The 14048-nt window shown below is 42.9% G+C and overlaps 1 protein-coding gene across 2 annotated transcripts in view; it reads left to right on the top strand.

Moving 5' to 3' along the window:
• Nucleotides 1-2781: 2781 nt before the first annotated feature.
• Nucleotides 2782-14048, top strand: part of LOC109924869 (septin-5-like) — a 155271-nt gene continuing 144004 nt past the window's right edge. The window contains exons 1-2 of one of the 2 annotated variants that reach the window (XM_048612731.1): nucleotides 2782-3003; nucleotides 3174-3181. In XM_048612731.1, coding sequence (XP_048468688.1) covers nucleotides 2961-3003; nucleotides 3174-3181 — 51 coding nt within the window. In that variant the 5' untranslated portion in view covers nucleotides 2782-2960. Of the gene's footprint in view, nucleotides 3004-3173; nucleotides 3182-3354; nucleotides 3389-14048 lie in introns of those variants that run through there. The other variant, XM_048612740.1, reaches the window with a different exon arrangement.

Raw genomic sequence — 14048 nt, forward strand, 5'->3', positions numbered from 1 at the left:
AGCACGGGAACAGTCCCTTCGGTCCAACCAGATCCAAAACTAAACTGGTCCCACCTGCCTGCATTTGACCCGTATCCCTCCAACCACTTCCTATTCATGTACTTATCTGAATATCTTTTTAACGTTGTAACTGTAGCTGCATCCATCACTTCCTTTGGAAGTTCATTCAAACCACTCTGTGTTTAAAAAAAATTGCCTTTTACGTTTTAGTTTAAATCTTTCTCCTCGTATGTTAAAAATATGCCCTGTAGTCTTGCTTCATCAATGATCTTCCCTCCATCTTAAGGTCAGAAGTGAGGATGTTTGCCGATGATTACACAATGTTCAGCACCCATTCGTGACTCCTCAGATACTGAAGCAGTCCACGTTCAAATGCAACAAGATCTGGACTATATCCAAGCTTGGGTTCACAAGTGGCAAGTAACATTCGAGCCACACAAATGCCAGGCTATGACAATCACCAGTAACAGACAATCTAACCACCGCCCCTTGACATTCAATGGTGTTACCACCACTGATTTCCTCCACTATCAACATTCTCAGGGTTATCATTGACCAGAAACTCAACTGGACTCACCATATAAACACAGTGGCCAGAAAAGGCAGGTTGGAGGCTAGGAATACTGTGGCAAGTAACTCACCTCCTGACTCCCAAAAGCCTGTCCACCATCTACAAGGCACAAGTCAAAAGCGTGATGGAATACCTCCTACTTGCCTGGATGAGTGCAGCCCCAACAACACTCAAGAAGCTTGACACCATCCAGGACAAAGCAGCCCGCTTGATTAGTACCAAATCCACAAGCATCTACTCCCTCCACCACTGACGCTCAGTAGCAGCAGTGTGTGCTATTTACAAGATGCACTGCAGAAATTCACCAAAAGTCCTCAGGCAGTATCTTCCAAATCCACGACCACTTCCATCTAGAAGGACAAGGGCAGCAGATATTTGGGAACACCACCACCTTCAAGCTTCCCTCCAAGCCACTCACCATCCTGACTTGGAAATATATCACCGTTCCTTCACTGTCACTGGGTCAAAATCCTGGAATTCCCTCCCTAATGGCATTATAGGTCAACCACAGCAGGTGGACTGCAGCAGTTCAAGAAGGCAGCTCACCACCACATTCTCAATGACATCTAGGGACGAGTAATAAATGCTGGCCAGCCAGTGACGCCCACATCTCACAAAATGAATATTAAAAAACACAAGGGCAGTGGGAGTGTTCTTAGGAGGGAAATCAGGAGGGCAAAAGGGGGACACATCATAGCTTTGGATTCTCCTTAAATCTATTTGCCAAGGAGGTTCTATAAATACATTAAGGGCAAAAAAGAGTAATTAGAAAAAGAATGGTGGCCCTTAAAAATAACATGGCCATCTATGTGTGGAACCAGAGGAGATAGATGAGATACTGAATAAATATTTTGTGTCAATATTTACTGTAGAGAAGAACATGGAAGCTAGGGAACTTGGGGAAATAAATAGTGGTGTCTTGAAAAAGAGTTCATATTACAGAAGAGGTGGTGTTGGAAGTTGAGTCTTTCAATGGAAGTTGGCTCCATCTCTGTGATATATCTTCAGCACTTTGCTTGTGTCTGGCAACCTATGGTTTTGTTTTGTTCCACCGAGTCATCATACAGCCATCTGAAGCGTTTAGGATATGTCCTGTATCCCTGTGGACCTGCCTTGCCGAATTTTACCTTTAAATGTGACTGTACTGTTTGTCTTTGTCCTTGTCTTCATCCCTTCCCAAACTCCTAGATTTGTCCAGATCTCTCTCACCTGAAACTCTTTTAAAGTGATTTTTGCTGCAAGATGATAGCTTTAAATATCTCACCTAGAGGAAAAGCCAGGGTAATTCGACTCATCCATCTTCCCATATCACTGTTAGTGGTTCTGAACTTCATACTCTGTGCTGAGTGAGAAACTTTAGCAGCGACAGAACTTGAGACTGAGTAATGTCTGCTTCAGCGCCAAAATCCTTCTTCAAACCAACTTGTTGCTGAGAGAAACTAATCAGATTGGTGCTCTTCAAAATGAATAAATGTTGAATAAAACTTAGCTGTTCTGTAATAAAAGCAAAATACTGCGGATGACGGTAATCTCAAACGGGAGACAGAGAATGATAGAGTTTCTCCACACTATTCTCCCACTTTTGTTCAAGACTTCTTCAGAACTGCCTGTTCTGAGAATGGCCATTTGACTAATAAAAGCGTTTAGTCGCTGTTGAATTTGAACCCAATGCTCCGTAACAGCATTTCTGGGCGATACCCATAATTGGATCTATCATCAGAATAAATCATATTTCTGCAGGGGATCTCAGTGATGTTACTATGCACTCGATTCTGTGCCATCACTTGAGATATATCCAATGTTAGACTCATTAGCATCGTTCTGGCTTCCGTTCCAATCTTATTCAATACTTAAATGGAATACCAGCTACCGTTGTACAACGGCTCAATTTTCAACGTGCCTGTGTTCCGTGCAGCAGCATTTGGCTTCTGAATAATTTCATCGTTCCCTCGCACCTTTATCCATATTTCTCCAGGAGACAGACGGGACTCCTTTCCCCGGGCGTGTTGCTCTAGAGAAGGGAAGTGCTAATCGGTATCTCTCAGGGACACAGAGCAAGAACACGTTCCGGGAATAAAAGCGTACTGAGGTTAAAAGCTGTGGTCTGTGAGGCCATCACCAGCAGAGCTAGGCCAGGCAAGAGGGTGACTGCCTTTCGCTGTTGGGTCCTGGGCTCCCTGGGTCTACATTGTGGCGTGGGTGGCTCTGCCCTTTGTGATGGGGAAGGCAGCTGCTGCTGAGAAAGGGTGAGGATATCAGAGACACACACCCACACACACTCGGGGGTCAAGCTGTTCTAGAGCCCAGTGAGCAGGACCGGCTACAAAACCCTCCACACTCCCCCCCCCCCCAAACCGCTGCCAGCAGCCGAGCCCCGGGAGTAGGGGGAATGTTGACCGATGAGGTTTTGCAGAAGGCGCTGCTGAGTATGGGTAAGTCTCCCTCTCTTTTCCAGAGCATTTTCACAGCGATTTCCAGGACTCTGTCGCTCACCCCATTCTCTCTCTCTCTGCCGGTACCTCTCCTCCTCCTGTCTCGGGTTTGCCTGCCTTGGGGAATGGCCCCCCACTGTCTACCTACTCGCGGTGTTTGGATGAGCCAGACTGGGAGGTAAGCGCCTGTTCATCACTGAGCTGGGCTGGGGCTAGCAGTCATTGACAGCTGCTACCAGTTCAGAAATCCAACCCTTCCATGTGTTCACCATTTGCAAATCAGAAAAACGAGGGCAGAATGCCTTCATTAACTTGTTCAGACCTATCATACAAAGGCACACTTCTGGGATTAGTGGGACTTGAGTTCGGACCTTGTAGCCCTGAGGTAAGGACACTACCATTGCACCACTGCACCCTCCTGGCAAAATCTATTGTAAGATTCGGGGCCAATTTCTACCTCATTGCCCCCTTCAAGAAACTGACTGGACTCAGCACAATCCAACTGTTTTTACATTCTGCCCCCAACTCCCTGCAGGGAAATACTGAAGCCGGTGCAGCATAACAGCTCATCACTCCATCAACTTTATTTTCCAATTCCATTGCCAGCTCTTAGGACTTCGTGAAGCAATGGAATAGCGCAGTTGGAGGCAGAAATCATTGCCACGTGCACAGAAAGATCTCACAAACTGCACCAAGATCACTGAGCAATTATTTTTGTTTTTGCCTGTGCAAGTTATTGTGTAAACATTCTCCGGGACACCTGCACCCCTTTCCACTATTCCACCATGAGTGATATTGAATCTTTTACATCCACTTGATAACTATAGGTTAGGCCTCCGTTTAACGTCATGCAACAGATAACTGGGGTGATTCTGGCTATGTACTTCAGGTACAGAACAGCCCCAAAGTGGTCAGATAAACTTGGAGCTGAAGCACTGACTTCAGCATTAAGTATGAAAGGCCAGTTCAGTGAGAGAGTGAAGCCAGTATTTGATAGTAGCTTACTAAATAGGCAGGGTGCTAATTCTCAGACTGTGCCTCCTGGTTCTGGAATCACCAACCAATAGCAATAGTTTATATTTACCTCCCTGTCTTCTCTTAATATCTTGAAGACTTTGATTGGATCACCTCTTAAACCCTCTAAATTCTAGAGAAAACAGGCCTAATTTGTACAATCTCTCATCATAGTTTAATCCCTGAAATCCAGGTATCTTTCTTGTAAATCTACATTGTACTCCTTCCAAAGCCAATATAGCTGTCCTAAGGTGTGATGCCCAGATCTGCTCACAGTACTCCAAGTGGGGTCTAGCCAGGGTTTTGTATAACTGCACCATAACTTCTGTACCCTTGTATTTCAGTCCTCTAGACATTAGCTTTCTTGATTATTTTCTGCACCCATTTGTGACATTTTAAATATCTATGCATCTGACGCCCAAATTTCTTTGGGCATCAACTGTATTACCTCCATATCATCTAGAAAGTACCCTGATCAATCTTTGGCATACACAGAGCCACATATACTCCTCCACGAACATGGCATCTCATCCAGTTTAATATCACCATCCACATTATTATTGTTAGACCATAAGATAAAGGAGTAGAATGAGGTCATTTAACCTATCAAATCTGCACTGCCATTTGATCATGGCTGATGTTTTGCTCTACCCCATTCTCCTGCCTTCTCCCTGTAACCCTTGATCCCCTTATTGATCAATAACCCATCTTTCTCTGTCTTAAATATACTGAATGACTTGGCCTCCACAGCAATGAGTTCCACAGATTAACTGCCCTCTGGCCGAAGAAATTCCTACTTATCTCAGTTCTAAAGGGCTATCCCTTCACTCTGAGGTTGTGTCTTCGGGTCATGGTCTCTCCTACTAGTGGAAACATCTGTTCCACATCCACTCTATCCAGGCTCCTCAATTTTCGATAAGTTTCATTCAGATCCCCCATCATCCTTCTAACTTCCATCAAATACAGAACCAGAGTCCTCAACTACTCCTTATGTGGCAAAGCCTTCATCCCCAGGATTGTTCTTGTAAACCTCCTCTGGACCTCCTCCAGCACCAGAACATTCCATCCTTATATACAGGGTCCGAAACTGCTTACAGTATTCCAAATCAGTCTAATTTATTTTTGTTCCATTGAACGGTTACAGTTAGGAGTCTGTAGCTTATTCCCACTAGGTCTTTTTCCCCTTGTTATTTCTTACCTCCAGCCATATAACTTCGACATCACCGGATCAAAGATCATTTCTTGCTAATGTACTAATTCCTAATAACAAAAAAGCCATCCCACCCTAACTTTCCTTCCTGTCTATCCTCTTGAAAGATCACACACTCCTGAATGTTCAGTTGCCAGTTTTGATCTCCTTCTAACTATGCCTCTATAGTGGCTATAAGATTATACCCTTTAACCTCAGTTTATGCTGTTACCTATTTATTTCAATTAATACTAATACTAATTAAAGTTAAGAGCCATTAATTTTGCCTTTCACTTTTTTTCATCCTTTAGCCCTTTTTTAATGCTTGTGTACTCTGTCCCATCTTATCTCCCTCTAGGTGTCATTGTTAATATATATGCTCTGCAATGCTGCCTTATCCTTTTGATTTGAAAGCTTACATTCCTTCCTCATGACTGTTCCACCGCCCTCTGATTAGTTTAAAGCTCTCTCTACAGCCCTAGTTTTTCAATTTGCCAGGACATTGATCCCAGCACAGGTCAAGTGACACCTATCTGATTGCAACAGTCAGTGCCCCATGAACTGAAACCCGTTCATCCCACACCATAGCTTTGACTCCTTCCCTTTATTTACTCAATATCAGTTTGCCTGTGGCTCAGAAGGTAATCGTTAGATTATCACTGTGGAGGTTCTTTATTTGTTATTGCAGAGGTTTAGGTCTGAGTTTCCCAAGTTTCAAAAAGATGTTATAGGGATTGGGTGGTAAACAAATATGTTGAAAGCTGTTCATTCCATTCTAAGATGGAACAAAGTTGGGATCAATGCTAGCTGATGATCGCATCTACCTGGATGCAAGGTTAATGTGTTTCATATTGCCATGAGGAATTAACCATTCCTGAGATCAGGTTACAGGCTTCCTCACAAATCAGTCACTATTAAAGACAGGCAGCAGGTTCTGTGTTGTCAGGCTTTGTGAACTGACGTATCTGGATATGCAATGGAGATAGTCTCTAATTGATGTGGCCCATCCTGTAGCCATCTCTGGATTCTGGGAAATTCGTGTTCGCATGAAGATGGGCACTCAGAGTTACTACTCAGTGAAACAGGCATACAGGAGCCCATTGGAAGCTGAAAATAACTGTACACTGTCTGTGTAATTCCACAAGAGAGTATGTTGTGTGCTAAGTGTAAGAGGAAATCTTCTCTGAATTTTTAAGTATAAGTTGCCTACACAAAGATACACAAAGATTTATTAAATAGTGCATTTTTTTTCCCAAGGGATTATCAATATTACTAGTCACTATGAACATTGCTAATCCAGCATTTATTGCCCATTCCTAACTGCTTGGATGAAGGTGGTACTAAGCTGTCTTCTTGAACTTCTGCAGTCCTCAGTGTGTAGGAAGGGAGTTCCAGAATTTTGATCCAGAGACAGTGAAGGAACAGCAATATAGGTCAAGTCAGGATGGTGTGTGGCTTAGAGGGGAACTTTCAGGTTGTGGTGTTACCACGTATCTGCTGTCCATCTGCTGAAGAGATCAGGGTTGGAAGCAATTGTCTAAGGAACCTTAGTAAGTTACTGCAGTGTACCTTTTGAATGAGAAGGGAGCGAATGTTGAAAGTGGTGAATTGGATGCCAGTCAAGTACATTACTTTCTTCCTGAATGGTGCCAAGTTTCTAAACTGTTACTGGAACACTCTGACTTGTGTTTTGTAGATGATAGACAGGGTTTGGGGAGTTGGGAGATGAATTACTCCCCACAGTATTCCAAGCTTCTGGCTAGACCTTCTAGCACTAGTATTTATATGACTGGCCAGTTCAGTGATTTATTTTCTGCAGGATTCCTAGCCTCTGACCTGCTGTTGTAGCCACAATATTTATATAGCTTAGTTCAGTTTCTGGCCAATGGTAACCTGTAGGATATTGGTAGTGGGGGATTCAGTGATGGTGATATCATTGCAAGTCAAGAAGTAATAAATAGACTCTCTGTTGTTGGCGATGGTCATTACCTGGCACTTAGAGTCATAGAATAATACAGCATGGAAACAGGCCCTTTGGCCTAACTGCTTCATGCTAAACATGGTGTTCACTCAGCTAGTTACAATTGCCCGCATTTGTCTATATTCGTCTAAGCTCTTCCCATCCATATACCTATCCAAATGTATTTTAAATGTTGCTGTTGTACCTGCCTCAACCAATTTCTCAGGCAGGTCCTTCTTAAATTTATTCCGCTCTCACCTTAAACCTATGCCCTCTAGTTTTCAATTCCCCATCCCTGGGAAAAAGACTATATGCATTCATCCTGTCTATGCCCCTCATGATTTTATACACCTCAATAAGGTCACCCCTCATTCTCCTACATTCAAAGGAATAAAGTCCTATCAAGGCCAACCTCTCCCTATAACTCAGGCCTACTAGTCCTGGCAACATCCTTGTAAATCTTCTTTGCACACTTTCCAGTTTAACTATGTCTTTCCTATAACAGGGTGACCAAAACTGTACGCAATAATCCAAGTGCGGCCTCACCAACAACTTATACAACTGTAACAAACTCCTATAATCAATGCCTCAAGTGATGAAGGCCAGCATGCTAAATGCCTTCTTCACCAATCTGAATACCTGTGACACTGCTTTCAACAAACTATGTACTTGTGCTCCTAAGTCCCTTTGTTCCACAGCACTCCTCAGGATCTTACCATTTACTGTATAAGTCCTACCTTGATTTGACTTTCCAAAGTGCAACACCTCACACTTGTGTGGGGTGAGCTTTATTTGACACGTTTTTAAAAAGATATATATGTCACATTTATAAGTTATTAGTCTGTATAGGATTGCAACAATATGGCACCTTTTAAACTTTAGTTTTATAATTTCTATGTATCCAAAGAGCTTTAATCAGTTTATACTGGTTCCAAATTTGAATGAGGTATCTATTCTGATGAGTAGTGTCAAAAGATATGGATGTATAATTGGTCCTACGTCCCAAAAAATTGATACAATCAATAATCAACAACCCAAACGTGCACCTTTTAATTAAAATTACCAAACACAAGTAATTGGGGACGTGGCCCAGTTGTCACACTACAGCCAGAAGGTCAGGTTCAAGTCCTACATACACTGGAGGTGTGTCATAACATGTCTGAACAGGTTGATTACAATAACTACACAAGTAATTGACAATCTGATACCAATCGAATTTTGTTTTTAAATACCATAGTCTAAAGCAGATCTTTATTCTCAGATTATCTGTATGACAAATATTATGTAATTGGTGCCTCGGTTATAAGTTATCAGTGCCATTAGCTATGATGTAACAAGCAATCTGAACTTTAGACCTGGACAAAAATTCCCTAAAAGTATAAAATCTACCAGATACTCCAGGATATAGCTGATTTAGTAAACAATGAAACTTGATCATGTATATTCCATTTATATGAATATGAAATTGCTCAGGACAGTGCTATCAAACTTCAATGACCGCCTTCTTTCTGATGTTGAAGTACGACACAATGCAAAAGTAGAATTCAGCGAAAACCACAGACACTGTCAAACAGATTTGAACATAGTTGTACAAAGACATAAAGGTGAAGTAATTCAGGTGCTGGAAATCTGAAGTAACAGAAAATGTTGGAGATTCTCAGTAACCAGAAACACTGAAAGGTCATGGACCTGAAACGTTAACTGGGTTTCTCTTTCCGTAGATCCTGCTAGACCTGCTGAGTGTTTACAAGATTTTTTACTTTAAAGTCAGCTTTTACAGAGACTTTGTTTTGCAGCTTTTTGCTTACAGTTACTCTTTGGAAAGAAGCCTTTGATGGATGTATCCTCAGTAATTGTCACTGGCCAAAAAAGGCTATGTGTATTGGGACCACTGAATTGCAGGCCATTAGGAGTGATAAATACAACGCTCTGTTTATTTGTATCAGAATACCAGGGAGACGACTTCCTGCAGAAGGGCAGATACATCCTTAATATCAGTGTCAAGCTGAGAAAATCAGAGGTGCTTGTGACTACAACACTGCTTTGTATTCGATGATACAATTTTTTTAAACAACCTGGTGTCATGCGGTTATCACCTTTTGCAACAACATCACTTATTGGGAAAAAAATTACAGCTGCTCAGAGAGCACCCATTTTAACAGTTACTGCAGATGTTGGAAATCTGAGACAAACACAGAGAATGCTGAAGAAACCCAGCAGCTCTGACAGCGCGTGTGGAGAGAGAAACAGAGTTAATGTTTTAAGTCCAACGTGATTCTTCTTCAAGACTGAATAAGTCTTACCAGACTGCCAGATCTGCTGGGTTTCTCTAACATTCTCTGTATTTATTTTAACAGGCTGTTGTAGTGGTGAAAGTAATTTTCTCCATACCCTAAGCAATCAATTAGTTTGAGTATGAGCCAGTCTTGGAAACCTTAATTATGAAGTCTCCCCATTAGTTTAATTTTTAAAAAAGCATTTTGAATAAAATACTTAACAAAAGCGCCATCACCTTAAGTGAGACTCAAAACCATGATCTTGGATCCTTTACCACCTGATCTATCACAGCTCTGTAGGAAATCCCTGCACAAAACATTTCCAACTTGCTTGTTCGGCTTGTTCCAACAAATCGGAAGGAAAATATTTTTGAGTGGTTAAAGTTGTAGCCTTCAAATGGCCTGAAGCAACACCACCTTGGTGGGAGAATCTGTGCATGCACATTTTCAAATGGTCCTGGTGTTTTCCTGATCATTGGCAGGAGTTATGATGTAAGTGTAAACTCACAGATGGTTTTGTCTCACTGTTTATTCTGTTGCTGGGATTTTCCAGGCCTGGAGCAGGCAAGGACAATGACAGGTGGGTGATCTTAATTTGGCTGAAAAATCAGACTCTCGTTAAATTTTAGTGATTACGTTCTCCAACCTCAAAAGTGCTTTGACCTCCCAAAGAACAGTAAGCTTATCTATATACAATAGCATCTCATAAAAACCACAAGTAGCTAGAATGAAGTCAGCCTTCCCACTTAACCTCTGCCCAATCACAAAAGCCATTGTTTCAGATACCAGACCATACTGAATGTACCTGACAGACATCATTCCTTCCCCAAATTCAGGTTAAGTATTTGCTGCTTTGTCCTTAAAGCAAAGAAGCTTTAATTGATCTTTCTATTGAGTTATGGTCTAAGCTCCCCAAGTTGAGGCATTGAAAGGGAAGAGCCAGGCTGTGTTTGTGGGCCATCTTAATGCCCAAGTGGCTAAGGGCATGGTGTCTGTGGCTAAAGGGTCCAGTAGAGCACACCTGATGAAGACTCAAATACAGGCTGTAGCAGAAGGCCCTGTTAATGCACAGATGCAGAGCTTCAGTCTGCAGCTGGGCGCCATATTAATGCACACATGACAAAAGAGAAGTGTGGAGACTAAATGGGAAAATTGTGGGCCACTGTCTGTCTAGAGGTTGGATCACTGTCTGCAACAGGATAGATCGTGGAACTTGCAACAGTTTATGTCCTGTTCTAGGAGGTTTGGGTCTGTGCCTGAAAAGGCAGAGTCAATGATGACCATGATTATTTTGAACGATGGAGCAGGATGAATGGCCCCATGGGCTCTTCCTGTTCCTCTTTCTTATATTCTTATAGAAGCATCAAATTGTGTACACAAGCCTAGCTTTGTGCTAATTGCATGCAACTGTAGCTGCAATACAGTATGAATTCCCCATGAGCCAGGGGTCCTGGAGGGAAACATGATTATGGGCTGTGCCTCAAAGGAGGAAAAGCAGAGTAAGGAATGACCATGGATCACCCATGGACATATGAACTTTTAATTCCAACATTTTAAAACAAGACTCATACAGCAAAATGACTGTGGATGTAACTTCAATGACTATATGTACACAGAGAGAGAGAGAGACCCTGAAATGTCATCTTGTAAATCTTGTAGATGACATTGGTCCTGTCCATGGCGGGGAGTGGGTCTTTAGTTCGGGTGAGCACTTGTCGTAGGGTTGATGTGGGTTTGTGAAGTCTTGTGGTGAGTTCTGACGTGTTCCTGATGTAGGGTAGGTACAGGTAGGTTCCTGATGATGTACGCCATGGACAGGATAAATGTCATCTACAAGATCCCCTGCAGAGACTGCGAGAAACACTACATCGGACAAACAGGAAGGAAACTAACAACAAGAGTACATGAACACCAACTGGCTACAAAAAGACACGACCAATACTAACTCATCTCAATCCACATGGACAAGGAGAACCACGACTTTGACTGGGACAACACCAAAATCCTGGGACAGGCTAGGCAGAGACAAGCACGAGAATTCCTGGAAGTATGGCACTCCACGAAGCAGGCTATTAATAAACACATTGAACTCGACCTCATATACATTCCACTACGGAGGAAACCCGGAAGTGAGGCAATCCATCGCAACGGACCCCAGACTTTAAAACCAGGGAAAACACACTGACGCTTCATCAGAGGCTGCACTGAGGATGTTACCAAGCACGGTAACGAAACGTCTGCGGAACAACAAACCAGCTCGGTGAGCCAACCAACCTCAACACCCACAACCCGAGCTACAAATCTACTCCAAAGTAAGGATTCTTTGTAGGTTAACCTTGTTGCAACCAACTGAAGGGCGAGTGAATAAAGAGCTAGTTCATCCTTCCTTACCTGGGAGTTTGATGATTTCGGGATTCTATCTGGAACTGTGATAACTTGTGGAATTTCACCTGGGGTCTAGTTATATCTCCAGTTCTCTCATAGCCTGCCTGATGTCAATAATTGTATTAATACCTTCCCATTCCTATAGTCCTGGAGAAAGTAAGGTTCTTTGTGTTTATTATTACTATCATTCAGCATCCTCAGTGCCTGTACTTCCACTATCATCTGGGCTGTACAAAGACAAACACTTCTCTCTTATTGCCTCATAAAAAATGAAGTCCTTCGTATTGTACTACTTCACCCATCTCATATATAGAGAATGTTTTACCTAGCTATAGAGACCCCAACCAGGGGAAAGATAACCACATTTCTGCATTACATACTGATTTGCCTCTGCATACTGATTTGCCTCTGCCATGTTGTTATTTCAGACCCAGTGTCCTCTCTGTAATCTCAATGAATAAAGTCCCTGAAACCAATCTCAGCAGCCTTTCCTACAAGCCCCATATGCTGGCCCTATGCTTCACGGCTAACTGCTTTAGACACATACATTTGTAGAGGAGGAGGGCACATCTGTAATGTCCTGAGATGAAGGTCGAAGGATTTCTGGCTGTCACTGCTCCCCACCGTGGATGCCTGCTGGCAATTTAAGATGAAGGGGTACCTGGTGTTTGATCATGGTGCTTTATCTTCTACTGCTGTGTACCATTGCTACAGCAATAGAATACAGATCTGAAAATATATCCAGCAGCTGGCTTTTCAAGATGGCTACCATCCCTCCCATGGGTGGACTCCTGTATCTTTCATTCTAGTCTAGCAGGGGCCTCTTTATTCTCATTCCTATTCCAGCATGCTCACTGTGTGGCTTATGGTCAAGCACAGAGGAATATCATCTGCATAACGCATGAGTCAGAGACATTGGGCATTGCAGCCCACTGTCTTCATATGTGCATGTTCAGCAGCTCATTCTTTCTCTTCTCCAGTACAGGCACTAGCAGCCACTGGAAGAGGAGAAAACACTTCCTCTCACTAGCACTACCACCTCTGAGGAGGCATTGTCACACTGTTCACCTGAGTGAATCAGAGATGTGTCCACCAGACTGAGATTGTGTGCCTGCTCTGGATAATGTAGCATCGAGGTGAATATCTCTGTGCCATGGGAGAGAGTAGGTGAACAGTGTGACAATGCCTCCTCAGAGGTGGTAGTGCTAGTGAGAGGAAGTTGTAGTGCCTTGTGTTTTCTCCTCTTCCAGTGGCTGCTAGTGCCTGTACTGGAGGAGAGAAAGAATGAGCTGCTGAACATGCACATATGAAGACAGTGGGCTGTAACATTTCTCACTGACATCTTGGAACATTCCTGTCTCTCTGTCAGCATAGAATTGGCCATGGTCCTCTGACGTCAGCTCTGTGGCCTACTCTTTGAAAAGGGAGAGGATCTGAACACCTGGCAGCCCTCTCCTGCTCTGGGCCATCTTGTCCTGCAAACTGAGAAAGAAAAGGACTAAGTGAGATGGCAATGAATGCTTGAGCAATTTATGAGCATCCATAGCCCTGGCAGGTCCTGAGCCCTCCTCAGTAGATCACTGTGGGACACAGCACCCAGGAAATGTAAGGATATTTTGAGAATCACGTGGCTATCAGCACTTCAGTGCACTTCATCCGTATGGTGCTGAGTCTTGCAAACTATTGTCCTTTGTAACATAACTACGTGGGATGCAGTTACACTGAGTGATGTACCTGTGAGTATGAGCTTGAGCTGAGAGGATGGTACTACTTATTCCTCGTGGTGTGAGAAAATCATTCCTCAATTCCCTGAACTAGATCTGTGTCATTTTCACTTGTGATTTCACTTATGTTCAAGAAGGACTGGGAGACTGAAGTGTTTAATAAGAGCAGGAGCTTCATGAAGGAGTTGTTCACAAGATTAGACTCAGCTGTTTCCTGCTTAAAATGGCCAATATGTCAATATGGCATCACATGATCAGACTCTTAAAGTGTTAGCCCAGTGTACTTGCCAAATACACAACATCTCTACACATCGAGAGCTTCCTGCAATGAAAATATTCACAATATATACAACAGTTGGAAGTTCTGAAGGATGTCAATTCCATTTGGCTGTTGGCATACCTCAGGCATCTGTTTATTATTTTCATTGGCTTTAACCTCAGGTTTTTAGGTGTAATGGTGCTAATACAGGTAGGTTGTGAGCTCTTGCGCAAGCAGC

Source organism: Rhincodon typus, chromosome 26, assembly GCF_021869965.1.
Source record: "Rhincodon typus isolate 14 chromosome 26, sRhiTyp1.1, whole genome shotgun sequence".
Lineage (NCBI taxonomy): Eukaryota > Metazoa > Chordata > Chondrichthyes > Orectolobiformes > Rhincodontidae > Rhincodon > Rhincodon typus.